The sequence below is a fragment of the Cyanistes caeruleus genome, chromosome 3, assembly GCF_971803275.1.
Source record: "Cyanistes caeruleus chromosome 3, bCyaCae1.hap1.1, whole genome shotgun sequence".
NCBI classification, from domain to species: Eukaryota; Metazoa; Chordata; class Aves; order Passeriformes; family Paridae; genus Cyanistes; species Cyanistes caeruleus.
In genome coordinates this window covers 94,680,988-94,693,928 of record NC_141703.1, presented here as the reverse complement: position 1 = coordinate 94,693,928, position 12,941 = coordinate 94,680,988, and the positions used below count along the sequence as shown (strand labels likewise).

The following is a 12,941-nucleotide window of genomic DNA, read 5'->3' as shown; positions in this document are numbered from 1 at the left end:
GGTTTTCCAGGATGAATGAACTGGACACCCTGATCAAAGTACACAATCACTTGATTGGTACAAGCTGATCATGGGGATCCAGGCACAAATACAGAAAACAAGGAAGAGAGATCTAGTTAATAAGTAATTCCTCACCATAATGCAAGTTTGAGCAAACAATACAGTCTCCCAACAATAAAGACAGTATCTCAGCTGAAATACTCTCCAGCACAAGGATATTATTCCTTTTCTCACCAAGAAGAAAATGAAAAACAAGACAAGTTTTCTTCCCAAAGAAGGAGAAGCCCAGCCTTCCAGGTGTCCAGATAACAGTGCATTCAAACAGCAGAGGCTGCCAGCTTGGAAGCCCCAGCTCACCATTGCATCTGTGCTCTCCTGTTTCTTTCTGACAGGGGCATTCTGCATCACTGTGGGAGTCTGCCTCGTCCTGTCTGCAAACAGCGTCAGAGAAATACAGGTTGGTTTGGGAGTGGTGTGCTTTGCTATTCTGTAAAGAAGAAACCAGGCCAGGTTTGGAGGGAAAAGGCTTTGAGTTTTTGCTTCTGAATAAGATGATAGCAATGGCTTCATGCCTTGGACATGTGTCCAGCAGCTGGTATTCCTGTGAAAATCTTCAGAGGCAGTTGGTCATCAATAAAATCAGAGCACTGGGTGATTAACTCGGTGGTAATATCTAAAATACAGGTGATAATTACTGCCACTGGCTGCTAATACCAAAATGTTGTCATTATTTTCTGGGATTTTGAAGGGAAATAAGCAAATCCCTCGGAGAGTGTTTAACACTATAAGAACATACATGTTTGCTGGGGCAAAGCCTTGAAATACAGGGAGCCCTAATGTTTAAATCCCTCCTGCAAAAAAGGTTATTCAGACCTGTGGTGTTGTGAATAGACTCCTGTTTGGAGCCAACACTCAGCAGGACACCCAGGCTGTTCAGTGGGGCTGGGTTATGATGCATGTGGAGATTTGTCAGGAATTACTTGGTCAGCCAGCCCAAGGTGCAGGAGTGTTTTTCACTCAGCACTCCTTTGCTTAGGAGCTGGTGTGAAAGCTCTGCAACAGTCATCTAAAGGCTCTAAGCCAGCCTTAAACTAGGCATAAATTTTGTGGTTCATTGTGGCCAAGTCCTCACTCTGCCTCTTCATTTTCAACAATGTTTTTGGCAGTCCAGAATCACTTAAAAGAGAATGGCTCTGAGAAGCCTTGGACTTAAAACACTAACCTTTTCCTATGAGCATGTCCTTTATTACAATATGTTTGCTTGTTCACTTCTCTGACAGATAGATTATTCAGATAAATGCTCAGATTGTTCAAAGCTCCGTGAAAATTCCTCTAACTGGAATAAGGAATGCCAATGTTCTGTTAATTTCACACTAAAGGAAGCTATATTGGTAAGTGGGTGCAAAAAACCAACTCAAGTTGCTGTTACTTATGTCCCTAAATGATAAAAGACACTAACTCTGTTCTGTAGAGATCCTGACTAAATTTGCTTTGTACTTTTTCAGAACATGTAATGCTCAAAATTTTACACTTTTGCCTTTGTTGTTCAGTTTGGTATTTATAACCAAGACCAAGCTCCTTGGCTGGGAGATGTGCAAGGAGAAGAAGGGGGTAGAGGAAATGGTGTTTGATTGTGGAGGTGACCTCTCTCTGTATCTCTCTCTCTGAGTCAGTGGCAAAGCCTTTCCCTTGGCCTGGGGTTGGTTGTTGTTGCCCTGCTAAGATCTCAAGTGAGAAGGAAACCTGAAGCTCTGACCACTTTACATAAGTAGTCATTTTTACAAGGGTTGTGCTGCTGATCCCCAAGGTCCTTGAAATAATTCAAGTCTAGCAATGTGATTCTGAAGTTTCTTTTGGAAAAAGTATCCTTAGTTTCCTGCATTAAACTACCAGGTTGTGTTGTTGAGACTGTTAAAATGCTTCATGTTCTGCCAAAGAGATCTTATACTTAGTACTGAATAAATGATCCCTTTAAATTACAGTGCAATTTAAAGTCACTTTAGGATTCTTCAGTATTGAGGAGGCTGTTAAAATACTTTGTAATTTTTCAGATTACAGTGATGTTTGAGTTGAGGAGTTAATTTAACTGAGTAATGGGTTTTTTATAGTTGGGTTTTTATATAATTACCTTTCATGTGTGATTTACCTGCCCAGCATTCTCCTTTTAATGTGAAGGTTTTTGTGCACCTTCTTTTATGGGATATGAGTGTCTGTCTCTACAATATCACTGTCATTGCAAGGTCATGGCCAGCCATGCCATCTTGAGTAAAACAGGCATTTTTATTTTAGGCTTTGTTTGGTGATTTAAATGATGTTTAATTTTGTGCCAAAACAAAACCTTACAGTTAGGGTAAAATTAGATTCTAGCCCACGACTGCTGTATTGCTTAGGGTGTAGTTACAGACATTTTAATGTCTATAGTCTCTTCCCCTCTTTTTTAACAAGTAATAGGATTTCTCATTGCCTTCATGAGCTCTTCTTATTGAAAGGATTTATCCTTGGATTTTAGGGTGACATTTTTATGTACTATGGTCTGCAAAACTTCTATCAAAACCACCGTCGATACGTGATGTCAAGAAGTGACGCGCAGCTGTTGGGCCGAAATGTAAATGTAAGTTTTCTTTTTATGTTGTGAGATCAGTGGCACTTCCAGCAGGTGTGCCTTTGACCATAGGGAGAGCTAACTAGGCAGAGCCATGAGTGTGTTTAGGTGGCTCTTGGGAATAATAAAGTACAGATTTTCAGTGTTTGGTCCCAGCTTTTATGCTTGTTAGGGCCATTATGTCTAATAAGTTAATAAGAGAGGAAGGTTCAGAGGGGGTAAATAAAAGATATCTGTCCAGGGTTGCATTTCTCAAACCTGTACCTTGTAGTGCTGATTAAAAATACATTGCCTTTTTCAAATATAGAGAAAGCTTTTCCTTCTTGTGTTGTCAGTCTTCTTAGCCAGGAGTATTTTAAGCTGTGCTTTTATTATAGGGCAGGGAATTAAGTTATTCTAAGTCTTTAGTTTTGCCATCTGGCTTTGGAAGTGGGCAAGGAGCAGGAAAATGTTTCCTGAAATGAGTGATCATGTAGCATTCTAAGTATGCAATTCAGAGGGCTAAAGAGGGAGTAGGCAGCGTCACCTGCAGCAGACCTGCATAAGGACACTGGAGAACGCAATCGTGGCATTCAGGTTCTTTTACTTACAAATCTAAAGCATATTTTTTTTGGCTTAAAATAGCATTTCTTAATGTACACATAATCCATATGTCCTTTCAGTCTTTATGATATGTGCCATGGTAATCTGTTGTTTCTATAAAATGCTTCTTACAACTCTCAATGTGTCCTGTCAGCTTGTTTGTTTGCATCCAAATGCAGTTGCTTCTGGCTTTTGTGTCGATGAGATACACAGTTCATTGGAGCTACTTGAAAATGTTTCTGTGTTGAAACCTGAAGATTTATATTTTCTTATAAAATGGGATAGGAAAGATGTGATAAAGCTAAGGTGAACTTCTGTTTTTCATTCTCTGTCTTCATACATCAAGATTTGCCCTTGTTGAACTGCAGTAATGTGGCCAGCTACACCTGCTGTTTTCTAGCTCTAATGCAGAGCAGGTCAGAAATAAAAAGAAGGAAAAATAAGATGTTCTAGGGTAAGCCAAAGCTTCACTGGAACATTTTCAGTTGTAGCCATTTTACAGTAGAAGATCCCAAACCTGTTTTTGGAGTATGGAGCTTGCAAGTCGGCAGCAGAATTTGGTGAAGACCTTTAGTTTCTGTGCCTAGATATGGAAGGTGTTCCTGAACTACAGACCCCTTCATTTGGATGTCTCTCTAATGTGACCAAAAGGTAGAGTCATAACTGGAGACTTAATTGTTCAGTGGCTTTTCAGAAGAGGGCATGGGAGGACACCAGCAAATTAAAGCCAAACCCTGGGTCTGTTCCTGACTGTTGTGTGACCTTGAATGCAGATCCAGCGGAGCTACTGCGCGCCCTTCAGCACCTACCGCAACGGGACCCCGATGGCGCCGTGCGGGGCCATCGCCAACAGCATCTTCAATGGTACGTGGGCACCTCCCTCTGCCCCTTACCAATTCCCTCTTGAGACCATTCCCTTACCCAGGCCAGGGGAGAGCTGCTACTCCGAGGCGTGTTCTTTCTCCCTCAAAAGGCTTCGTTTGGTGGTGCTGCTCTGCTGAATGTGGGGCTCTGCTTCACACTGTTCCTACTTGGCCCTTGTTTGGAAGCTGAGGGAGATTTCTCATTTTCTAAGGCCCTCTTCCATGTGAGTGTACAACAGGAGTGAGGAATTTAGGCCCTCTTGAAATAAGTAACAGGGGTACAACAGATTTAATGTACTTCCTTGCTAAAAAGCACATTCTTGTACAGTGATGGGAGAGCCCAGATTCTGCCTTCCCACAATTATGGGTTTAGGAGGGATTTTCCACGGTCTCCACATTAGTTTGGATCTATGTGGTTTCATTTCTGTTCTTAGAATCCTGGAAGCATACATAGTCTTAATTTGATCCTGGATTTGATCTTTGTGGTAATCTAGTGGGCATAATCTCCTTATGAGTACACTTGGGAGATTTCAGAATGTATCTTTGGAAGGAAAAGTAACAAAAGACCTGTACAGACTTTTCTCCCTACCCCATCTTTTTTGTTCTCCAATCTCTACCACTCCCTGCTCTACCCCTTTTTTAACCTGTTTCATGCAGCAGGTTTTGAGAAGGCAGCAGCTCTTTCCAAGCAGCTGCGCCACCCACACCAGGGGACTTGAGAAAGCCAGTTGCATTCAGTAACTTCTAGATCCTTTTGATTTTCATCTGCCTGCTTACCCACCTTCTGCCCTGGAAGCGTGATTTACTGGGTTGGACTCAGACCTAGGCCAGCTGTGTGCAGCCCACGCTGTTCTGGAGCATGTGAGGGAGAGTCAAGACAAGAAATTGAGCAGGCAGAGCTCAGAGCATTGCAACTCTTGTTAATGAAATGGTAACAAATAGCTGGGGGTGTGGTGGGCCACAGAATGATCACTTCCCCAGAAGAGTGTGTTTGAGCTTTAAGGACCTGCATGAATACAAGTTTTGTAAGAGGAAACAAAAGAACTATGTTTTCATTGATGCTCATGCAGCTGAGTTGTGTTTTTCATGTCTCCTAAAAAGCAGCCTTTCCCCATCTGTGTTGTCTGATTGTCCCATTGGCTGCCTAGGGGTTTACAGAGCTGTTAATGAGACCTATCTTGTTTTTGCCTAATGATAAACTAATCTATGTAGGAAAATAATAATGGATAAAAACAAGTGCTGTTCACCCTCTGAAACTGAATGGCATGGTTAGGTACAATTTTAATTGAAGAGTTTTCTGTTGAAGAAAGTGTTTGTGTCCAGGTTGGAAATCAAGCTGTAATTGGCATAAAACTAAAGCAAATTTTCCCCCAAGGACTGGATTCCATTGATTGCACTTTTACCTCTACCCTAGCCCCTGAAAACACATCATGTTTTGAGACAACTGTCAAAGAAATTCTAGGGAAAACTAACAAGGAGAGTAACTTCTGTAACTAGCTGGAGCTCAAAAACTGCTCTTTTTTGCAAAGAAGTGAGTCCCACAGGAGTTGATGGACATGAGGAACGTGCAGAAGGATTGGTAGGAAATGTTCAGTCTTTAAAACTTCAGAAGTTCCTAAGACTCTGGTACCTTAATTCTTGTGAAATGTGCAGTGCTCCATACACACAATGAAACCTTTCCCAGGAGGAAAAGGATGTTGAGGTTTTCTAGCCACTTGAAAAATGCTTCAATGTGACTTTTTTTGTTAGTCATGCTGGCAATTAGAACGACCCTTGGACTCACAAATGTTACTTATTGTATTCTCTGCAGATACTATTGATCTATTTTACAATCATAACTCATCTGTGATTCAAGTGCCACTGCTGAAGACTGGGAACAGTTGGTGGACAGATAAAAATGTGAAATTTCGCAATCCTGATTCATACAATCTCTCTTCTGCATTTGCAGGTAAGAATGGTTCTGCTGGTGGTCCTTATTTTTCAATGGCTTCCCTATCTCCCCCTTCATGTGTCTCCCATTCTGAGAAAAATCACCTTTGGGAGAAATATCTCCCAAAGCAAGTTGAAGAAGCAGCTTTAGAGGGTGACTGAGAGCAGAAGGCTCTTTAGCCAAAATATCACCTTTTTACTTTTTTAATCAGTGACCACAGAAATTGAGAGAAAATGGTTTTGGAAGACTGAAGTTAGCCCCCATCAACACCCTTCTTTATAGTTTCTGGTAATGCTTAATCTGTCCAGAGAGAGAAGGGATGCAGCTGTTTGGTTTTTTTCCTGTTGAAGACATCTGTGAAGGAGAATCGCATGTCCCATCTTTCTTCATGCCTTTGCAGATTCTTGGGCAGTTGTGAGACATGAGAAGCTGCTGCCTTTGTCATTAGTTCTTTCAGACCTGTTTCCTAGGGCTGTTTCCTCGTTATGGTTGATCTCTATTGAAGTGGGGCTAAAAGCTGCCTGTTTTGGATCAGGGCAGTGCTGTGCTGGGTGCAATTACCTAAAAGTTAATTACCTAAGGAGTTTTCATGGAAAAGATACTAAATGTCATAGGCTGTGCCATTAGACTGCAAAAAGATGCCTTTCTGGTTGATATATTAACGTGTAAAAATGAAGGCAAGCTCCTCATTATAGAGAACACGTTGCTTGCTGAAGAGACAAGAATCCAGAATAAACAGTATTTTCTCTTGTGCAAGTCATTTTGTTTTTCCTGTGCTCGAAGGTTCTAATGTGTAGTGTTAAACTGTTAATTCATTTTTGAGGTGAGTGGACATGCTTGGAGACGCTGTTATCTGGTGTCTATATCATTTTGGAGAGTGTCTTATATCTCTTCCACAGCTCATGTTCTGTGTTGGCTGTGTGAGGCCCAGAATCTCACTGTTTTTACTGACAGTGCCTTTCCTGTTTTGTCTCTTTGTGAGCAGGCACGGCCAGACCTCCTTACTGGCAGAAAGCAGTGTATCTGTTAGACGAGGAGGACGAGAGGAACAATGGTTATGTGAATGATGACTTCATTATCTGGATGCGAGTGTCGGCCTTCGCCACCTTCAGGAATCTCTACCGCCGCCTCAGACGGGTGCGGCACTTCGCGGAGGGCCTGCCAGCAGGGAATTACACCTTCCATATTTCCTACAGTATCCTTCAGCTCCCCTAAGGCTGCCACAGAGCTGCAGCGAGGTGGGAGTGGGTAGGGCTTGTGTGGTCAGCTGCCAAAGAAACCGCGCGGAGCAGCCCCGCGTCGGCACAGCCCTCTGAGGGATTTTGGGCCACGTCCTGACTGACAGGAGCTTTTGTGCTGGTGCAACTGCCCCTCACACCCAACCCTGGCAACTCTGCTGGCTAAAGCACCCCTTTTGTCAGCAGGAGTTATGTCACCATGACCATAAATTTCTCTTCTTTCTCAGCTGATAGAGATGTGGTTTTAAATGTTCTGTCATGGTTCTGTTCTGAAAGCTTCCATGGGAGAGATGAAAGGTAAACTCATACAACATCCTGGCTACAATATATTAGCTAGAGGTGAGCACTTACCCTCACAGAGACTATATGGAGTATCATGATAAGCTTCCCAAAAGGCCCATTTTCAACTGAGCATTCATAGCAAATTAATGCAGTAGCAGTCCTATAAATTATGAATCTGAAATTTACAATGTTTTAAAAAAGGAAGCATTTCCATATGCACACAAAGACTGTGTCTAAAATAACTGAGTTTCTTACCACCAGCTGTCTACCACCTCCCAAAAAATAGCTGGGTTTTTGGATCCAGAATAGCAGAAAAATCACCAATCAGTTAAAGGAGTTTTGCCAGCAAATGCAGACCTCAAAACTCTTTATGCCTTGGAAAGCTTTTTGAGCATTTAACCACTACTTTCTCTTCCCCTGGAAGTAATGTACACTTTGTTGGTGAAATCTTAACATCCTTCTCTCAGATTTCCCTGTTGCCAGATTCAAGGGGAGGAAGCATGTGATTCTTTCAACCGTGGTGTGGAGCGGTGGGAGTAACCCATTCCTGGGAATTGCCTACCTGGTTTCTGGCTCAGCAGCAACCCTGACAGCTTTTGTCATAACTGGCATCCACCTGAAGCTCAGGAAAAAGAAAACATACTTTCAGAAGCAATAAGGTTCACCTGACTTTCTGAACAGAGACAGAAGTGTGCAGTGAACAGAGAAGGTGCAGCACAGACCTTTCACTCTTTCCCCTGAGCTCTGGCCCATTTTCAGTGTCAGGTTTGGTGAATGTAAGCAAACTGAGGGGCAGGGTTACTCCATCGTCTGAAACCAAACTTACCTGAGGTGCCATTCTCATTAATGGATGTGTGAGCCTAAATTTATTTCCTCAGAAGCAAGATGAGCTTCAAACGGCAGGCAGTGCAAATGGCAAAGAAATTATGTGGTACCAATGCCTGGCCAGAAATCAGGGTCCATAGTAATTTCTTACTCAGCCCATAGTCCAGACAACATTTCTCTTAACTGAAATGGAGCTTTGGATGGGCAAAAAGTGAGGCCTTGATCCAACAAAAAGCTTGAGTAGGAAGAATTTTATGCTAAAATCTGCATGTGTACATGTGCTGAATGGCTTGGCTTGGGTTTTATGAACCTTTTTCAGCTATGTTGAAAAAGCAACCAATTTACATCAGTGTATTCACTCCAATTTGACACCTGATTTGTGATTGAATACAGGCCATTTATTGGAAGTTCAGAGTTTGTTTAGACCAATTTTATTGGATTTATCAAGCACCTGAGAGCTGGAGGGCATCCAATCACTAATTTGCATTTTTAAAATTACAGTTTAATAGCAATCCTAAATTAAAAGCTCCATTAATGCAAAATATTTTAGCAGAACCATCTACCTAATTTAACTGTTAGGCCAAAATTGCATTCCTACCTACCTCTCTATTCCATGTAAAAGTTCACAAATTCTTACATGACATAGAATGGTAATTTATCATCAATAAAAAACAAAGCACCAGATAATCTGTCAACTAAATTTAAAGCATACACTGCAGCTCATGAATAAGTTCATCAATGTTCATGTTTCATGTTCAAAATTTTACACATTTAGGACATTTCTAGTCTCACAAAATGAAGGAGCAGCACTGAAGAATTTAGGTCAAGCATACTGTGGTAGGTGTGAACTTTTAAAAATAGTTTTTTCTGTTGTAGAAGTGCAAGTGGAATAAAACACTTTCAATTCCTTTCATAAGTATTTTGTGTGCCTTGCCTCTCTCCTAAAAAACCTTCTCACTAGAGCAAGAAAGAAATCACAGACTGGAGCAGAAGAAGGGATGTGGCACAGGGAGGCTGCATGCCACTGTCAAGGCACCTGGGCCTGCCTTTGAGAGTGGCTGGGGCTGGGCACCTGGTGACCTGTGACAGATGGGCCCTGCTGAAGGGGTTTGCAGCACAGAAGGTGCAGTTTCCTTGAAGTTCTGCTTTCTAGCTGAGCCATGAGCAGCAGAAGGGGAGCTGCTCTAGTTCCCAGCCCAGCCTGGGAGGACAGTCCTGCTCCATGGATGCTTTGTGCTGACCCAGGAAAGGTGCCTGTCCCCTCTGCTCTTCCTGCTCAGGGCCAGTCACCTCCGTCCTGATGCTGGGGAAACTGGGTTTCTGGATTTCAGCCCCTGCACCTGGATCTGCCAGGAGCTGTGGGAGAACCCCACCCCTCACTGGGCTGGACAAGACAGAGCATGAGGCTGTGCATCCAACAATGCTTAAGGTCATTAGTCTAAATCACTTTTGATGGTGGGACATGCTCCTGAATCTTTTAGGTCCTTTTGAAAATGCAATCCCATGCAGCTCTCTGGAAAGCCCTGATGGAATTTCCTGACAAAGCTGAACTTATGGTTTCTGGCTCCTAATAGACTGTAGGAGCCACTTTATTTTTCTCTTTCTCTTTCTTTTTTATGGTTTTGTTTTTTCATTGAGAAACTGACTTCCAAGAAATGATAGGGGTGGTTAAGTCATGATGCAATTGTCATTGATTTCATTTTTTCATTAAGTAGCTGGTAAAAAAGTTAGTAAAAGGAGACTGAATAATAAAGTATGTATTTAAATGAGTCAGTATCTACCAGGAAAAAAGGTCATCTAAAAAACACAGCCCACCAAGTAGTGTTTGCCCATTATCTCCCAGAGGTTTTTGCAGGAACATCTTCTCTTGAAATGTAGATTGTCTTCAAACCCTTGCATAGAGAAGAGCTGTCTTCAACCAAGTCTTTCTATTTTTCCAGAAGTTGTCTAAGTCTCTGTTTATAAACCCAAAACCTCATTTTTCATCTTACCACAGCTTTAAACGTGCCTTACATCTTTCTGGTACTCTCTGATCAGTGTCCTTGGAAGCTGCTGCTTCAGCTCCAACTGTTTCTGTTGTTGGCACTGAGAAACTCTGCAGTGTCTCTGTGGTTCAGGATGGTGCTGCCCACACCAGAGCAATGGGAATGGCAGGTCTGATTAATTACTCCCAGCAGACAGAATCTGCCTTGCTCAAAAGGGTGGAAAATAAGAGTTAGCAACCGCCTTAGGCTGCCTTTTGTGCCAGCGCTGCAGCCACGCTGTGCCCCGTGCCAGAGATGGCACAATTGTACCTTCTCAAGAAAGCTTTGCAGGGGTGCTCCTCAGTGCCCACACCAGGAATATTTCTCTATCTACATAAAATGTTTGTTGGATTTGTTTATGCTGCTGCTGCCTTATTCCCCTTCATGCAGTGGCTGGAACAGAAGTGAGAGGCTGGGCTGGAGGACTGGCCTAACCCAACAAAAGATGGAGAATGCCATCATCAGCTGCTCCCCATGGGGTCCTGGGGATTGTCCCCTTATGTCTGCTGTGATAGCAGCAGGAGGCAGAGTCCAGGCAAATATCCAAGGGGATTTTGAATTAATTTAACCTGGCTATTAGGAGATCGCTTGGATCAGGGGAAGCAACACTAAGGTTTGGAGGGCAGAGTTTTGAAGCAAGCAGAGATGTTGTACTTTTCCTGAGGTACAAATTGCTTTCAGAATACCTGGAGTGTTATGAGCAGTATTGTGTCTTTGGCACAGGGCTGCTTTGGCCTTGATTTTATGAATTATGTGTCTTGAGTAAAGAGCAAAATAAAAAAAAAGGGCCTTGGTAAAACTTTCCAAACTAGAATTTTAATTAGCTTATCTATCAAACATGCTTTCAGGAATAGTAAGTGGGCTTTTTGCTCAGAGAGACTGACTTATGTACACTCGACAACTCAGTGCAAAAATGTCTGTGTTTGCAATTCCTGAATGACATTGAGCTGTACCTGAAAAGTCTTATGTCAGCAGCACCACCGTGAAGGCTACAACACTAAGCCATAAAAGACTAACTGTCATTATTTGTAACATCTTGGCATATCAAAATTATTACATTTTTAGTTCCTTTGTTACAGCTACTTCAAGCCTCATCTTGCATCACTGCTGCATTTTCAGTCCCTTTGAGCTAAATGAAATTTTGCAATTTCCTTCACTCAACAAAAGAAAGATGCATGTCAGAAATGAGGTTTAGGTTTGGTGAACTGAAATTAATGATGTCATAAATGCTGTCTAGTACTAGAAAGTGCATTTTTTTTGTTTTCCTCATCTTTTTACCTAGAACAGATAAATAAAGGAGGACATTATTTTTTCAATTTCTTTTGAGAGGGGAAGTGGATATTTAGTAAATAGAAAACTGGACAAAGGATTAACAGATATAATCTAAATTTATATGGTAAAAATGGTCTGGAATAGAGAAGTCAAATGGGATGTATGTTTCTGGGGCTTGTTTATGATTTTGAAGATGGCAATTACATGTGGGTGGGAGTACCTTCTGGGGTTCTTTAGTTTTTAACAGGCTTTTTAATATTTTAACAGGTTTTTTTAATAGGTTTTTAACAATGGCAAAGGTATCTGGAAGGGACAAGATCCTATCATTATGAAAAACTTACCTGCAATTTAAATCTCATTTCTAAATTACAGGGAGATGTAGGGGACATTCATATTTTAATGTCAAAGCTGTTGTAGTGGTTTTGGTTGCCAGTTCCTTTTAGGATTCAATTTCATTAAATGGGTATATCTATATCTGTATCTAGAAAGAGAGACATAAAAACTAATCAGGTGTTACAGGATATTTCAGTAGCACTTTGGTTAGAGAATTTTTCCAAGCTTTTTTCAGGCTTTACAGTCTCATGAATATATGTCCAGTATTTGTCTGCCTCACTCGGTTTTTCTGTTTCTAATCACAAACATTTGCTTTCATCTAAAAATAAAGGGATGAGTCCCTCATGTGAAACAGGTTATCATGACCACAGACCTATAGAATCTGGAAAAATTAGTTACATGCTGCATCTATTTTATATTAACAGCTGTTTCACATGCAGATTATTAATGTTAGTGTTTGGATGGTGTCACTGTAGTGATGCAGTGCAGTGTAAAATCTTCTCCTTCCTCTGAAACTCATACAAGAGTAAAGCCAAAGATGGCAGTTCAGGGAAGGGAGGGCTTTGAAAGCTTTGACAATAGAAAGAGAAGTTGCAGAGCTATGTGGATTTGAGTTAGATCTAAGAGAGGAGAGAGCATTTGTTTCTTTCACATAAGAAGGTGCTGTCAATCCTCATTGGGAGCAGATTTCAAACAGCTGATTTGAGAAAAACCTGTAGCCACAAAAAGAGGGAAGTGGAAGGGGAAGAAGTGTTGTTGCTGCTCTTGGGTGTGGAGGCTAAGAAATTTGGCTGAGCTGCTCAACATGATGGTATATCCTGACATGTGATCTGGCAAATCCATATGATTTTGAGCAGCAGCCAAATGAAGTAGAAGTTTCTTGGTTTTCAGTGCAGTCTGGACTACAGTGCGTAGTTTTTGAGCTAAGGTGTTTTGACTGGGCTCTCTATAATTGCATTATTCCCTACAATTCCAAGAATAATTTTGTTA

At 41.6% G+C, this 12,941-nt stretch overlaps 1 protein-coding gene across 2 annotated transcripts; it reads left to right on the top strand.

The window, feature by feature from the left end:
• Nucleotides 1-121: 121 nt before the first annotated feature.
• On the top strand, nt 122-9,238 carry LOC111939788 (cell cycle control protein 50C-like). 2 transcript variants are annotated; one of them, XM_023942200.2, is made up of 8 exons: nt 158-297; nt 393-457; nt 1,285-1,391; nt 2,510-2,611; nt 3,958-4,048; nt 5,858-5,995; nt 6,963-7,172; nt 7,965-9,238. In XM_023942200.2, exons 1-8 carry the CDS (start codon nt 245-247, stop codon nt 8,153-8,155), a joined length of 957 nt encoding a protein of 318 aa, XP_023797968.2. In that variant the 5' UTR covers nt 158-244; the 3' UTR covers nt 8,156-9,238. The 2 variants fall into 2 exon arrangements, with proteins under 2 accessions (XP_023797960.2, XP_023797968.2); XM_023942192.2 differs by having other exon boundaries at nt 122-457; nt 1,281-1,391.
• The last annotated feature ends 3,703 nt before the right edge of the window (nt 9,239-12,941 follow it).

Bases quoted from the DNA above. Each gene is read 5' to 3' on its own strand.
- LOC111939788 (XM_023942192.2), top strand. From the start codon at position 245: ATGAAAAACAAGACAAGTTTTCTTCCCAAAGAAGGAGAAGCCCAGCCT. The intron at 2,612-3,957 runs GTAAGTTTTCTT...CCTTGAATGCAG, and splicing joins TGTTGGGCCGAAATGTAAAT to ATCCAGCGGAGCTACTGCGC. The intron at 5,996-6,962 runs GTAAGAATGGTT...CTTTGTGAGCAG, and splicing joins TCTCTCTTCTGCATTTGCAG to GCACGGCCAGACCTCCTTAC.